The 15,333-nt window shown below is 46.2% G+C and overlaps 1 protein-coding gene across 1 annotated transcript; it reads left to right on the top strand.

Moving 5' to 3' along the window:
- The first annotated feature begins 1,321 nt into the window (after positions 1-1,321).
- Positions 1,322-14,852, top strand: LOC140913809 (acyl-CoA (8-3)-desaturase-like). The gene is made up of 11 exons (XM_073350607.1): positions 1,322-1,399; positions 1,922-2,119; positions 2,987-3,088; positions 3,346-3,471; positions 4,462-4,519; positions 7,178-7,254; positions 8,722-8,819; positions 9,867-9,963; positions 12,385-12,464; positions 12,739-12,864; positions 14,269-14,852. The coding sequence occupies exons 1-11, from the start codon at positions 1,337-1,339 to the stop codon at positions 14,318-14,320; spliced, it is 1,077 nt and encodes a 358-aa protein (XP_073206708.1). The 5' UTR covers positions 1,322-1,336; the 3' UTR covers positions 14,321-14,852.
- The last annotated feature ends 481 nt before the right edge of the window (positions 14,853-15,333 follow it).

The following is a 15,333-nucleotide window of genomic DNA, read 5'->3' as shown; positions in this document are numbered from 1 at the left end:
GCTTCACCTGGGAGGAGATTGGGCTCCGCACGGGCCGGGGGCACCCGCAGCAGGAGCGGTGGCTGGTGATCGACAGGAAGGTCTATGACATTAGCCAGTTCTACCGGCGGCACCCGGGGGGCGCCCGAGTCATCAGTCACTTCGCGGGACAAGACGCCACGGTGAGTTCTACAGGTGGTGGGAATCCACATTAACAGCTACTCTGCAGGGCAGGCTGCCATAATGAGAACTGGCGGTGGAGGGAAGAAGGAAGAGCACCTGGGTCCGTGCTGTTAACTTCGTCCCATGTTGTAAAAGATCCTTTTCCCTCGTCTTTGTTCTCTCTTTTTTTTAGCCAGCGCCTAAATACATGACGAGACTTTACCACTCCTCTGTAACAAGTTTGTTTCCTTACTGCCCACTTGTGCAGGATTTAGTCAAAGGCTTTTTGAAAATGCAGATCAAATATGTGAACTGGATCTCATTTATCCACTGTTTTGTTGAGAAGCTGAAAGTTTTCCAGAGAGGCACAACTGTAGTTTACAGAGGCCATGCTCATGTGTCCTAATAAAACCAGCATGTACATGTGAACTTTACAGAGAGAAGATCATTGACCAAGGTGCCATGCAGCCCTATACTGCCCTCCTCTATTGCGGCTAGCATAAGCATGGGGCTGGAGGTAGATGAGAGGGAGGCCACAATACTATCCTAGACTGCAGCCATACACTGCTCTACTTACTTGAGACATGGGCTGCACCAGCCCCCAGAGCAGCCAAAATTAGGGAAATGCAAAGGTGGTTTGAACGGTAGGAGTGTGTCCAATGATTCACTGAGAACTAGACAGACTCCCAGGTTTCTTAATTTCTCAAAATTTGTGTCAATATTTTAATACCGTGATTCTACTGCCTTCCACCAATCCATCACTCACAATGCAGAAATCAAGACCAGTGGTCTCTAGTAAAAAGGGAACCCAGTCAGAGCCACAGATTTTCAGGGGGTTAAAGGGAACAGGCCCATGATCCCCTTTGAACTGGAACTGTGCAGGAGTAGTTTGTTTTCTGTATTTTCCCTGCATTTCCTTTCACTGAGCGAATTTTCCCTCTGCTCTTCATGTTGGGTTGTGCAACAAAAAGCCAAAAGAAAAGAAAAGAAAAGTCAGCATGAGCTTAGGCAGAGAAAGGAGGAGGGGACCCGCCAGAGCCACTGAGCAACCATGGTGATCTCCCTCAGTAAGGGGTTAACATGGTACCTGGCTTGTGCTCATCCCAGGTGTGTGCTTTTCTCCCCCGATTTCCTCCTACCTCCGCAGGAGTTTTTTGTCGCATTCCATGTCAACCATGCACTGGTGAGAAAATACATGAGCTCACTGCTGATTGGGGAGCTGGCACCAGATGAAATCAGCATGAAGCCCAGCAAAAACGTAAGTGCCGTGAAGGATGGCTGCAGGTTGGGATCCCAGTAGGGAGGAACAGGGTAAAATCATGCAAATCTGGGTTTCTAGTTATTTATTGGCTTCCAGGACCCTCAGCTGTAGCATTGGGCTCATTGTTTCATGGAGTCACAAGGAGGCTGCTGTGGGAAAGGGGCCCATTGGTTGTTGGCTTCTGCATGTTTTACAGCAAAGTTGAACAGGAGGGATTCAGCTCAGTAGTCATACAGGGACACCCCTCCACCCCACACCCCCCAGACACATGTATACGTCCCTCCCTATGGGTGGTGAATGAGCTGCATTCATCAACCATAGCCTTTTCCCACTGTTGGAGAGATCCCACGAAGAAGCACAATCAGTCAGGTGCATCTTATCCTACAGTGTCCAGCCACACCCTCCAAAGGAGCAGAGTCCAAAGGCTTTTCTAGAGTAAGCAGAGAAACACCCCCACCACTGAGACTTCTGTGCTGCACATCCAGAGCACAGAGTGTGCAATGTTGAGTCTCCCCCCAGATACTGCTGGTAGAGGATTTCCGTGAGCTACGCGCCACCATCGAAAGGATGGGACTTCTGAACCCCAACGGCCTCTTCTTCTTCCTGAATTTCCTGCAAATTCTGCTGCTAGAGGCTGCCAGCTGGATCACTCTCTGGTACTTTGGGACTTCCCTAGTACCATTCCTCATCTCTGCAGTGCTGCTGACAACCTCCCTGGTAAAGTCCCTATTCTACAGTATACAGCAATAGACCAGCCTGTTCCTTCCATACACTAAACACCAGTTACGTGTTCCTATTCCATAGCTGTTCCCCTTGTGGGTAGCTCTCCTTGGGGTTTTGTATATAAACCTGGTATGTTCACCCCAGGCTGTTAGATCACTTTCATGAAAAAACCAACAGCTAGTGTGGTGACACCGGTTCATACCTCTGTTCATGAAAAAACTGTTCTCTGCCACTTTACAAGGTTGAGGGCAGGGTTCACTGGCAGTGGACTAGGGCTACTCCAAGTTATTATGTTTCATATTTGTGCCATTGCCAAAAAGCAGACTGCTAGCACTAATGTATTTCACTCCGTGAGTTCTGCTATAATGAAAGACCCTCTTCGCAACTTGGGGCCTGATTCTCCACTGCCCTAAGTAGTCATTTACACCTGCATGCATTGAATGTAAAGTCTTGCTATGGGTGTGAGTGAGTAAAGAAATTGGATTTGGTAACATTTTATACTCACTTTGCACTACTATAAATAGTACACAACGTGCAAAGTATCAAACAGATACTGTTGGTATCAAACAGAGACAGAGTCCTTTGGTACTTCTGCAGATGCAATGGCCAGATTGAATTTAACTTCAGCTACTGGTCAGTTTGTCTATAAGTTCCTGTGTCCTTTGCCCTAAGGACTGATTGTGCAAGAACTGGAAATGTTTCCCAAGTATCAGCAGACAGAGGATATCTCACCTAGATGGGACTGTGGGGTGAGGGGATACTGACAGGACAATGAGGGAGGAGTCTCTAGGATGAACGTGTAGAAAATAGACATTGCAGTACCTTGGCTTTCATTTTCTCAGTGATCCTTTCCCTTTCCAGTCCCAAGCTGGGTATCTGCAACATGATTTGGGACACTTCTCAGTATTCAGCAAGCCCAAATGGAACCACGTGGTTCAAAAGTTTGTGATAGGCCAACTGTTGGTAAGTACCTGATCCTGTGAGTGCTAACTGAAGCTTCAGTAGGACTGATTAATATTTGATATCCACCTGACTTCAGAAAAAGCCTCACTGAGGGTCTGCGCTCTCTCTCTCTCTCTCTCTCTCTCTCTATATATATATATATATATAGCAAGGAGGGGAACATAGTCTAAATCAAAGAGGGGAGAAGAAATAAGGGATGAGATTATTCCTTTTTTTGCAGCCTTGTGGTATGTATCTTCTGGTCTCCTTTCCCACAGGGCTTGCCGGCCAGCTGGTGGAATCTAAGGCATGCCCAACATCATGCTAAAACCAACTGCTTCCTCAAGGATCCTGATCTCAATATGCACCCTTGGTTTACTTTAGGGAAGGTGCTCTCTGTGGAGGTGAGCATGAGGGACAGCTTGGGTTAAAGAAAGATTCCAAATCGGAGATGCTGTAAATGGATAGAAACAAAGTGTCTATTATGTAAGGCTTCAGAGAAGCTTTGCTACCTGCATGTCAGGCATGCTGGGAAAGGGCTGGTGGGTACATGGCCTTGTGCTTTAAAATCTCATTAGTTCCTGTGAGGCATGCAGATATACACGAAGAAAGAACAGAAACAGAGAGAAAAAGAGGGCGGAAGAGAGGAAAGGAGAAACCCCCGGAAAGTTAGTGATATCTACGCTAATAGTTTAGGTTGCCTTTGTGTTTCCATTCTAACACTCCATTTAAATTGCTTATCACAACTTCTCAAAAGTTCTTCTTCCAAACTGAATTACTCAGATGTGGTCTCTGCCCAAAGGTGAATATTTTGGAAAGGTTGGAGCAAAAACAGTTGAGCAATTCTTTTTAAAATACAATGTAACATGGAGGCTGCAGTAGGCATATCCTGCAGCAGCTTTTCATGTCCAAATGAGGAACAAGAGAAGGGATCTGAACAGCTGTAAAGTCCTTTCTTTTATGGCAACTCCCATAACAAGATGGTTCTCCCTGCTCGGGGTACCAACCTGTGCATTTTCTATCCCATCTCCTACTTCTCCCCATCTGAGATTGCTCCTGTGTTTAATAAATGCGGGACAAGTCCATTGCCTGCCCGTTCTGCATGGGTTGGTGCCTCTGGCAGGGAGGCTAAGGGATGAAAGGAGAGTATTGAGGAATGAACAAGAGACAAACCTCCCATCCCAGGCACGTGCCTGTTGTATTCTAGTTACCTCTGACAGACACTGACCGTTACTGCACTCTGGTTGCACTTGTGCAGTTTGTCGTTACCAGTAAGGTCATGTAACCTGGGAAGTGGCTCAATGGGTAACTCTGAGGGTGGGGAAGGGTTGGAAAGCATGTGCCTGGGTCTCTTTAGCCCTGCTGACCTGCCCTGGTCCTCTCTCCCTTCACAGCTCGGGATGAAGAAGAAGTTCATGCCTTACAACCATCAGCACAAGTACTTCTTTGTCAGTGAGTATCTCTGCTTCCCCAAGAGCACGCATCGAGCAGTTGCTCCAGACTCCTGAATTAATTCCTCCCAGGGGGGAAGGGCAGAGAAAGGACTCCCCTTCCTCTGTCCAGTCTGACAGGTCACAGTGTGTGAGAAACTGAGTGTGGGACACAGGATCCTCCTCTCTCATCATCTCCTTGTCTTCCTATGTTGTCACCCCTCTGGAATCTGATCTCTTCTGGTCCTAACTAGCAGCACCACGTCTCTCCTCCCCCACTTCATCGTTCTGTGACTCCCTTGTCAGTCTTAAACTAGCAACAGAAGGGGAGAGTGCTAAGGGTAAACACAAGTAAATTTACTGTAAATTTACATAATCATCTCTCAGGTTCAAACAGGATGTCAAACAGTTTGTGTGTGTTGTCTTGGATCACCTGTGCCTTGGCGCTGAAAGTTTAGGCTGTTCTTGTAAGTGAGTCCTGGAAGGCCTTGAAGTCCTTGGCAGCAAGTGTTGGGGCTGAAGTGAATGCCTGACCAGGTGAAGATTCTTTTTGTGTCCCCAGAATCTTCTCTGCCTGCTTATGGGGTTCCCCTCAGGTTTGGGCATAGAGGCCCTACCCACAGAAGTTACCTGTGACTGAGACCTCCCCCTCTTCCTTAAGGCATGCGGTGGGGATCTGCTCCTAGACATATGGGAGTATCGACCCCAGTAAAGCCCAGGAGGTCAAGGAGGTGTGTTACAGGGATGCTGGCCAGGCTGTGCTGGCCTAGCCCATTGCAACTTGTGTAGCAGTACACTGTATAGGGCACCTCTGGAACTCCCTGTAGCGTGCCTTGCTATCCTGAGGGGACAAAGCTCTCTACTTCATGTAGGACAGAAGGAGCAGCCAGGAGATGGTGATAAGAAGTGCATCTGGAACAGAGGTGCAATTGGATGTCGTCCTGGTACCAGGTGATCCCAGTCTTGATGCTGAAGTGAGAAGAGGTGGCTGTTCTTCTGTCAATATGTATCTCGCTAACAGGATGGGCTTGCTTATGAGTGCCGGGGTGGTATCAGTCTGGGTCTCAGCACTGCAGTTGGAACCAAATGTCTCTTCTGGGCCTTCATCACAATCAGCACTTCATCACAGCACTTGATGTCAACGTGGTCTTGGATGGTTTGTCTCTGGAGCTGCGCTTTGAGTCCTCCCTGCAAGATGGCCCCATGGAACACCCAGAGCTGTGCATATGATTGGTGAGGGTCTGCCCCTGCGTCTTTCAAAGCAGAGCATCTGCCCCTTGCATCTTTCAAAGCACAGCATCAGATTTGCTCTTCTCTTTGCTCAAACTCAGGGCATGATGCCTGCCTGTGGGGACACCTGCCATGAATTTGCCATCTCAGCTCCATCTTAGTGGTTCCTACCTCTTCAGGATCAGATGTGACTTCCATAGATTGCCCAAGGAAATGTAATTTGAGCCTCACATCCCTGGATTTCTGAGTGTAGAATGAGGAGAGGCAGATTGAGCATTTGTTGGGATACGGTCCTTCAATGACGCAGAACAGAGATCTGCCATGCCTATCAATCAAGGGCATTAAAATATTGTACAATGAACAGGGATGAAACTTCACACTGCCATACAGGAAGGTGTACAGGGGTCAGATGATTTGGATGTTTTGTTTTGAAATCCAATTAGAAAACAAAAAGACCTAAACGAAGATAGAACTTCACACTATTCAGTAAACACTGAAATGTAAATCTAGTAATGAATAGATCAGGCACTGACCAGGTTCTGTCTCACTGCCATGGACAATAAGAGGGAACTGAGGGAAAGGGCACAATTGCTCCGCTCTTTATGCTGTCACATGGTAGCACAAGGAAGCATGTGTGACTCCAAAAGACACTGCTACTTAGAACAAATTCAAAGTTCATAAACACAAGGCACATGTGCACCTACAATGAGATCCCTGTTTACACATATTTGAAGAAGAATCAGTAGTTGCCTCAGTGCAAGTGAGCATGACCTAATTACATTCATTCTCTACAAACTGATTACAGTTCCAGTAATACATGGACTTGGCCAATTTTATGAAGTTGAAAACAAAATTTACTGGGAGGAAAATTAAACAAAATAATGTGAATAATAACTGGAAATTGTGTTAGAAAACGTTACTATATGCACAAAAAAACCCCACAATTCCACATTCATGAAATAAAGTTTCTTAAGTTTAAAAAAAAATCATCCTAGTTAAGGAAGAAAGTGAATGCAGCAATAAAAAAACAACAATATTGAACAACAAGAACAAATGGAAATTAGCAGTTATGAAATGGACAATCGATTAGGAAAGCTAAAGGTATCAATGAACAAAAATATACGGCCAGTCAGATTAAGGACAATAAGAAGGAATTATTAAAATAAATCAGGAACAAGAGAAATCGTAGCAAGTGTGTAGCTGCATTACCAGACAGGGATGGTGAAATTGTCAGTAATGATGCTGAAAAGGCCAAAGTGTATTTCCATTCTGGATTTGGACAGAAGCAAGCTGATGTATTCACATTTTACTGTGATAATAAGACACATTCTCTTGCAGCAGTAAATAGGGAGGATGTTAAACAGCAGCTGACCCCTCCTGTGTAGCTGGTGTCAATGATTAGCAGATGGGATTAGTAATATCTCTATCTTCTCCTCATTCCCTCTTCCAGCACTGCCCCCATTCCTGTTTCCTGTCTACTTCCAATACTTTCCACTGCACAAGACAATCCAGAGAAGAGACTGGGCGGTAAGTGTTGCCTAATGACGACTGTGTATATACGACGACCCTTGAAGGAACAAGAGTATATGAGGTGTTACACCCTTAGAACGTTCATTTCACAGTGACCATCTGATTTGTGAGTTTGGGTAAAAGTCTGGATGAATACCAGTACTTTCCTAAGTACCCTACTACAATAAAGGAGCTGTTATTGGGACTGGGCCTGGAGTTTCTAAGATTTATTGTTCTGGCCTGGGTGACATCACTATTTCAGGTATACAATGATTCATGTGGAAATCCAGGTTTCATTGCTTCCATGACAAGAATGTAATTGTCCTGTTTTCTGGTCACCATCTCCACAGATCACATATTCCGTAACCTTAACCCTGACCCCCTAATGATACGAACCATCCAGGATCCCCTTTAACAGACTATTACACTAAATATGCACAGTGAGCAGTGTTGAGAGGGAGGAGAGCAGAAGGGAGGCTGTAGTATTGTGCAGTGTGTTTGGTGAGGGAAGTTTGGTGAAGAAGGTGCTGGAAGCCTGGCATCCCTAGAGGGGGCACAATGAAGCTTCTTTGCTTTGAGGTACAATAGTTGTGATAGAGGCAAGGTGTGTGCCTGTAAACAATGATAAACTGGCAGGTGGCTTAGCTTTTTATTTCCTTGCTTTTGTGTCAGGTATATTGAGTGTGTAGCAACTTTAAAGGTTTCATAACAGAGTATTTGGGATAGTAATTACTCTCTGTGTAGTGGTTTGAAGATGGATATTACTAAATTGTCTCTCCACAGTGAATGTTGTGACTCGCTTTCAAATTAAAGAAAATTTTCACGCCCCCTCCGCCAAATTTTTCCTGTGTGTACGATGTTCAGCACACTGCGATCTAGGAACTCGGCACCTGCTCCCTATTCATTACCCTCTATAAAAGCTTTGACTAACTGGGAGCTGAGTGTCTCTGAATCTGCCTCTCACCCGCTATGCTCTGGCCATGGCATTTTCGCTCTGATAGAAAGCTCCACCCCTCAGTACTGAGGGAGGAACTCGCTAGAGTGAGATGTGGGTGGCAGGGCATTTCTAATAGTGGATAATCCTGGCTCTGGAAATCTCTCCTTTCAGGGCCACTTGTTTGATCTGAACCACTCACCAGGGACAGTTTGCTCTCTTTTAGCTTTTTCAATGTGGCCTTTGATCATGGTGATAGGCACAAATGTTAATAAATAAAACAGCTATACAGTGGATGTGCACTACAATGCATAGGGAGGATCAAAGCAGGGTGTCTAATGCTACAGGACACTGTTGGGGGGCTGCAAAGCTGCAGTCTAGTGTTTCTCAACCCTAAATTCTTCAGGTGTGCTGTGGGTGGGTACCCACTGGTCATACCCCAGTCACCAGGGGAGAAGAAAAAGATCAACGGAATCCAGCAGTTTCTAGGACCCAGGTGGGGACAGAGGCAGGGCATGATTTGTTATTCTTCTTCATCTCCTCTCTGGCAGGACCTGGCCTGGATGCTGAGCTTCTACATCCGATTCTTTCTCACTTACGAGCCCTTACTGGGGGTGAAGAGTCTCCTGGGGTTCTATCTGCTGATCAGGTATCGTTCACTGATCCCACAACTCCCTTTGGCTGTGCCTTCTTCTCGGCCTCGCTCTGTCTCTACTTTCTGTCTCTTTGGGCCTTGACACCATCTAACCCTTCGGTCTCATTTTCCAAATTGCCTCGTTTTCCTGTACCCAGTCAGATCTCTCTCTAATGCAAGAGCAAATATTTTGTCTGGGAGACTGGAATTAGACTCTGCATCCCTCAAGGGATGGCCTGTCCTCCAATTGCTGTGCTGAGAGACAGCATGGAAGTTGCAATCACTGTAACAAATGCTTTCAAGCAAATTTTTTAGTGGATCTGCCAAGTAGGGGACTGTGATGTGACGCCAAGTGAGGTTACACTGACCCGGCAAGATGACAGAGAACTGTGCAGGAGAACAACGGCAGCACTGAAGAGGAAATCTGCACTTACCTGCTCGCAGTTGCTGTGACCAGGGCAGCAGGAAGCATGCAAAGGAAAGAGAGATATGTTTTCATGATAAAATATGTTCTGGTCATTACAAAAATAGCTTGGTTTTAAGATCCTTCTACAGCCCCTAAATTTGTTTGGATGCCTGTGGTAAATCACTAACTCCCAACAGCAAGGCAGGGGGCCAGCAGGGCAAAATATCTGGTTTGCAAAATAACCTTCAATATGCAAATCAGGCACATGCCTATTCTGTGTCTCCTCCTACCCTCATCCTTCCTGCTTGTTTGATGCATCATCTTGTGTTTTGTCCTCAGTTAGACTGTACATGCTTCAAGGCATGATTGTAACTTCTGTGTGTGCACAGAACTTAGTACAATGGGCCCTGATCCTGACTCAGATAATACATGGTTTCCCTTTGTGCCATCCTTTTTACTGACCATTGGCTGGCTGGAGTATGCAAATGTTTTTCTGGAGTCTGACTGTTTGGGCAGACATTTAACTCGACAGTTGCTGGCTTGGGTCCATGGGATTGTCACGTGCCTGTGTTGTAGTGTTCAGGTAGATCTATAGATGTATTAGTGGATTGGGCAAGCAGAGAATCGGTGACTGCCTTGTGTGTTTGTCTCCACAGGGTTCTGGAGAGTATCTGGCTTGTCTGGGTGACACAAATGAATCACATCCCAATGAACATTGATTACGATAAAAACCTGGACTGGTTCTCTACCCAGGTACGATCTTTCCCCTCTCACACTCTGTGCCCCTATGATATGAATTCCAGTCCAGAGGTACATAGGCACAGGGAGCATTTCGGATGTCTAGGTGTTGGGGGTGTGATAGGGCCTTCCATGGCTGGGTGGCAAAGTGGCTAGATCATTAATCAGAGAGGGTAGTAGGGGGGCCTAGGCCCTCCCTTTCCACCGGGTCCCAGCCCAGGGCCCTGTGTAGTTTAATCCCTAAACAGGGGAGATGGGGCTCCCTCCCAGCGGGGGTGCGGGTGTTAACACCAGTTTCCCTGGGCTACTTCCTACTAAAGTCTCTCTAATTTGGGGCATGGCCCTACTAGTCCAGTGGCCCTGCCGTTCGGGCTTAACTGCAGGGGAAGACTTACAGGGGCAGGGGAAGACTTACCTGGCTCCAGGGGCTGTGCTGGTTGGCAGGTCACTGATCCGTCCCTTCCAGCAGGCAAACAGAGAGCTCCTGCCTCCTTGCCAGGCTGCCCCCAACTGAGAGCCAGGCTCCCTTCTTTTCTCCCCCTCCACGCCTGGCATTGGCTGCAGGTATAGTGGAGCCGGGCTAGCTGAACCCAAAGATTTTCTTTAACCTCTGCTGTGCCAGGCAGCAGTTTCTCTGCTTCCTCACAGGGGGCCAGCAAGAAACTCATGGCTGCGGCAGGGAGGGATGTACAATGGCTTGGAGATAAAGGAGGAAGATGTGACTTTTGGTCATCACCCAAACCAGTAAGGGCTTCTCTCAGCCCTTTGTAACTTTGTTACCACTTGTAACTTTGGATGCCTTAATCCTAGGCAGCTGTGGCCCAGAGCCCTTGCCCCAGTGGCCAGCCCACAAGCATAAAGGTCCCACCCTGGCTCCGGCAGCCTAATTACTCCTTGCAGGGTGACCCCAAAAGCTCTTCTGGTCCTAAGTCTCCCCAAACCCACCCGACCCTGAGTTCTTAACTACCAGCCTCTCAGACTTTCCCCCTCCCGTTTGTCACTCCCGAAGGTATAAAAACAGCCCCCAGTTATTAATTCTCTTTGGCACAAACTCCACAGTTTGCACACTCCTTGGGGTAACAAAGAAAAAAAAATAGAAAAAAAATCAGATTCCAACATGAAATAGTAAGGAAAAGCAAACAAGTTACACAGAGAGCAAATATGACAACTCAGGGTTCACACTTTGATATATTAGAAAAGGGAATTTGTCTAAGAAGTTATATTTTGCTTCTGAACAGTTGCTCAGCACACCCTGTGTCACTGGGGGATCCAGTGTTTCACAGACAGCCTCCCTTAGTTTCTGGATAAAAAGTCTCAGACACAAGCCTGCTTTTAAAAGGCTTTACTTCCTCCTCTCTGCCCACCCCCCAGTGACTTATGGTTATTCAGAGCAAGGTGGGGTGTGTGAGGGGAGGATTCCTAGTTATCTTAATGTTTTTCCAGAGGGGTAGCCGTGTTAGTCTGTGTCAGTAAAAACAACAAAGAGTCCTTGTGACACCTTAAAGACTAACACATTTATTTGGGCTTAAGCTTTTGTGGGCTAGAGCCCACTTCATCAGATGCATGGAGTGGAAAATACAGTAAGCAAGTATAAATATACAGCACATGAAAAGATGGAAGTTGCCTTACCAAGTCGGGGGTCAGTGCTAACAAGGCGAATTCAATTAGGGTGGATGTGGCCCATTCCCAACAGTTGACAAGAAGGGGTGACTATCACCAGAGGGAAAATTACTTTTTGTAGTGACTCAGCTACTCCCAGTCTTTATTCAGGCCTAATTTGATGGTGTCATGTTTGTAAATTAATTCCAGTTCTGCAGTTTCTTGATGAAGTCTGGTTTTGAAGTTTTTTTGTTGAAGAATGGCCACTTTTTAGTCTGTTATTGAGTGTCCAGGGAGATTGAAGTGTTCTCCTACTGGTTTTTGAATGTTACAATTCTTGATGTCTGATTTGTGTCCATTTATTCTTTTGTGTAGAGACTGTCCAGTTTGGCCAATGTACATGGCAGAGGGGCATTGCTGGCACATGATGGCATATATCACATTGGTGGATGTGCAGGTGAACAAGCCCCTGATGGTGTGGTTGATGTGGTTAGGTCCTATGATGGTGTCCCTTGAAAAGATATGCGGACAGAGTTGGCAATGGGGTTTGTCGCAGGGACTGGTTCCTGGGTTAGTGTTTCTGTGGTGTGGTGTGTAGTTGCTGGTGAGTATTTGCGTCAGGTTGGGGGGCTGTCTGTAAGCGACAACTGGCCTGTCTCCCAAAGTCTGTGAGAGTGAGGGATTGTCCTTCAGGATAGGTTGTAGATCCTTGATGATGCGCTGGAGAGGTTTTAGTTGGGGGCTGTAGGTGATGATTAGTGGCATTCTGTTACTATAACTTCCATCCAGAGAGATGAGACATGAGACCACACTCACTTTTCTCTCTTCCTCCTCCAGCTCCAGGCAACATGCAACGTGGATCAGTCTCTGTTCAATGACTGGTTCACTGGGCATCTGAACTTCCATATTGAGCATCAGTGAGTATGGGCCCGCGCCTAGGGACAGGAACCCTGTAGAGCATCAGTGAGTGTTTCCCAGTGGGAGGGTTAGGATCTTTATGGGGAAATCAGTTGGTTTGGACGTCTGAGGAAAGATAGTATTTCTGTGGGGCACCTGTAGATATAGGCCTTGGAGAAGAAACAAAAACCCTATATGGGACCATTTCAGGTTCCTGGAGAGGGGAGAGATCCCTCTGGGGCACCGGGAAAGGGTATGAATCCTAATTCAACTTCTTCTCATTCTCTTTCACAGCCTTTTCCCCACAATGCCTCGACACAATTACTGGAAGGTGGCCCCCCTGGTGAAGTCCCTGTGTGCCAAGCACGGCATCGAGTACCACTGCAAGCCCCTTCTCACTGGCTTTGCAGACATTGTGCAGTAAGTATTGATCTGGAAGATTCAGTGCACTAGCAGATGAGAGGAGTCCACAGCACTGCAAACTGGAGGACAGGTGCACAGTATGAGATAGTGAGTAGAAGTGATAGATATGATGGGACTGGATGGGTCAGGGCCCTGAAAGTGTTACAGGGAGCCTTTCACCTCTCAATCACTACGTGAAATCTAACTGCAGGTTGCTAAGAACCAAGTCATTGGTAATGACTAGTTATCAGCTGACAGCCTGGGTCAGAGTTGTTGGTAGGATTCTAATTTTAGTTCTTACTGGACAGGTGTCCGCATCACAAAACTTACCCTAATAATTGGCCCTGTTTTTTCCTCTTGTTGATTAATGTCAGCAGAGATGCATAGGATGGAATGGACTGTCGAAAGAATTGCCCTTTGACCCCTAGAGGGATCCTCTAGATAAGGAAGGAGGTATACTGGCAGGGGACAGCATAAGGGAAACTGCTCCAACCACTGCCTGTCATACCTTTTCTGAAGAGAAACTGGACTTCAGTTTCTTGGGATGGGAGACAAAGGACTGTCACAGATCAGAAACTGGCTACAAGCCAGAAAATAAAGAGGTAGGAAAATGGCCCATTTTTATCCTGGCAGAAGAGGTTAGTTGTGGGTTATCACAAGAGCCATCAGTATTAGCATGTTATTTAATATATTTATTAAAGATCTGTCAACGGGGGGAGCAGAGAGCTGGTACAGTTTGCAGATGACAAATGTATTTAATTCAGCCAAGACCAGGGAAGACTTCGGAACCTAACAAAGATTGGTGACTAGGTAACACAGTTGCAGATGGAACTTACGTTGACAATTGCAAGATAATGCACAGTGGGAAGAATAATTTAATTTGAAATATTCATACACCTTGGTTGGTTTCTAAATTAACTGAAACAATTGAAGAGAAAGACCCAGGTACCATTCTGGATAACTCAATGGCGAATTCTGCTCAATGTGAAGCAGCAGTCAAAAAAGCAGACAGTGTTCGGCTCCATAAGGAATGGGATAGAGAATGCTGAAAATATTATGCCACTGTTTAAATTAATGAGAAGCCCTCACCTTGAGCACTGTATTCACTACAGGTAACCCCATCTCAAAAAGCATATAACAGAAGTAAACTTGGTTCAGAGACATGAGATTAAAGGCATAAATAAACTTCCAAATGAAGAAACATTAAAAAGAACAGGACTGTCTACATTAGAAAGGATACAGATAAGAGGGGATATGCTAAAAGTATATCAAATTATATTTAAAACACTGTACTAAAAGAATGCTAAGGTGGCAGAATCAAGCACTCAAAAGGTAGGAAATGTCAGAGTTAAGATAAAGCTACTGGGCTGACGTAGCACAACAATTACTATGGTTAATTGGGCTCCCCTCTCTCTCCTGCAGCTCTCTGAAGGATTCTGGGGAGCTCTGGCTTGATGCCTATCTGCATAAATAAGCAGCAGCACCATGAGACATTCCGAATACAGCAGAAAAACAAACAAACAAACAAAACCATGAAGCCTCTGTAAGGCTAGCAGATATTGGAGATGGGAAAGCCTGGCCAGTAGGAGGTGGCAGTTGGTGGGAAAGTTTGATTCCAGGAATGATGTTTGGTTTTTAAAAACCCATTCATTTTCCTACACATGCTTCTTCCATTGCTTCTCTCTGGGGCTCAGAAATGGGAACGGTCTTCTTGTTCTGTGTTTGTACAGCACCAAGCACAATGGAGTCCTGGTCCAAGACTAGGTCTCCTAGCACCACTCTAATGCAAGTAATAAATTAAAATAAGGACAATACATTTTTGCATCAAGGATTGGGGTTCAGGCCCCCCAAAGAGAAGGCGCTTTAGGAGTGCAAACAGCAGCCACTCTGTTTTATTTTATTCTCACTATCGCTGCCCTAAAATATTTTCCTAATTCTTTCCGTGTTCTTCTCTATTTTAGATTGTAATCTCATTTGGGTAAAGCATGGGTCTTACTGCTTGTAAAAGTCACGAATACATCTAAATAAACATTTTCACTCTGTCTATGTGGAAGCTTGTTCAGCTCCATCCTACCAAGAACTTCCAAAGGAGTTGCATCAACTGTAATTGACATGATTCAGTACATCCACACTTTACGCTAGTGCCCATATTTAGTGAGCAAGCTTCTCTTTTACCCTGTCTTAACACTATTGCTTTGCTCAACTGAGTCAGCAGCAATGCCTTCTGAGTATATATGTCCTAGAGCAGTGGTTCTCAAACTAGGGCCACCGCCGCTTGTTCAGGGAAAGCCCCTGACGGGCCAGGCCAGTTTGTTTACTTGCCGCGTCCACAGGTTCAGCTGATCGTGGCTCCCACTGGCCACGGTTCACCGCTCCAGACCAATGGGGGCTGGGGGAAGCGGCGCAGGCCGAGGGAAGTGCTGGCCACCCTTCCTGCAGCCCCCATTGGCCTGGAGCCGCGAACCGCGGCCAGTGGGAGCCGCGATC

Source organism: Lepidochelys kempii, chromosome 6 (assembly GCF_965140265.1).
Source record: "Lepidochelys kempii isolate rLepKem1 chromosome 6, rLepKem1.hap2, whole genome shotgun sequence".
Classification (NCBI taxonomy): Eukaryota; Metazoa; Chordata; order Testudines; family Cheloniidae; genus Lepidochelys; species Lepidochelys kempii.
Note: the sequence above shows the minus strand (reverse complement) of the source record. Positions and strands in the feature narration are given on the sequence as shown.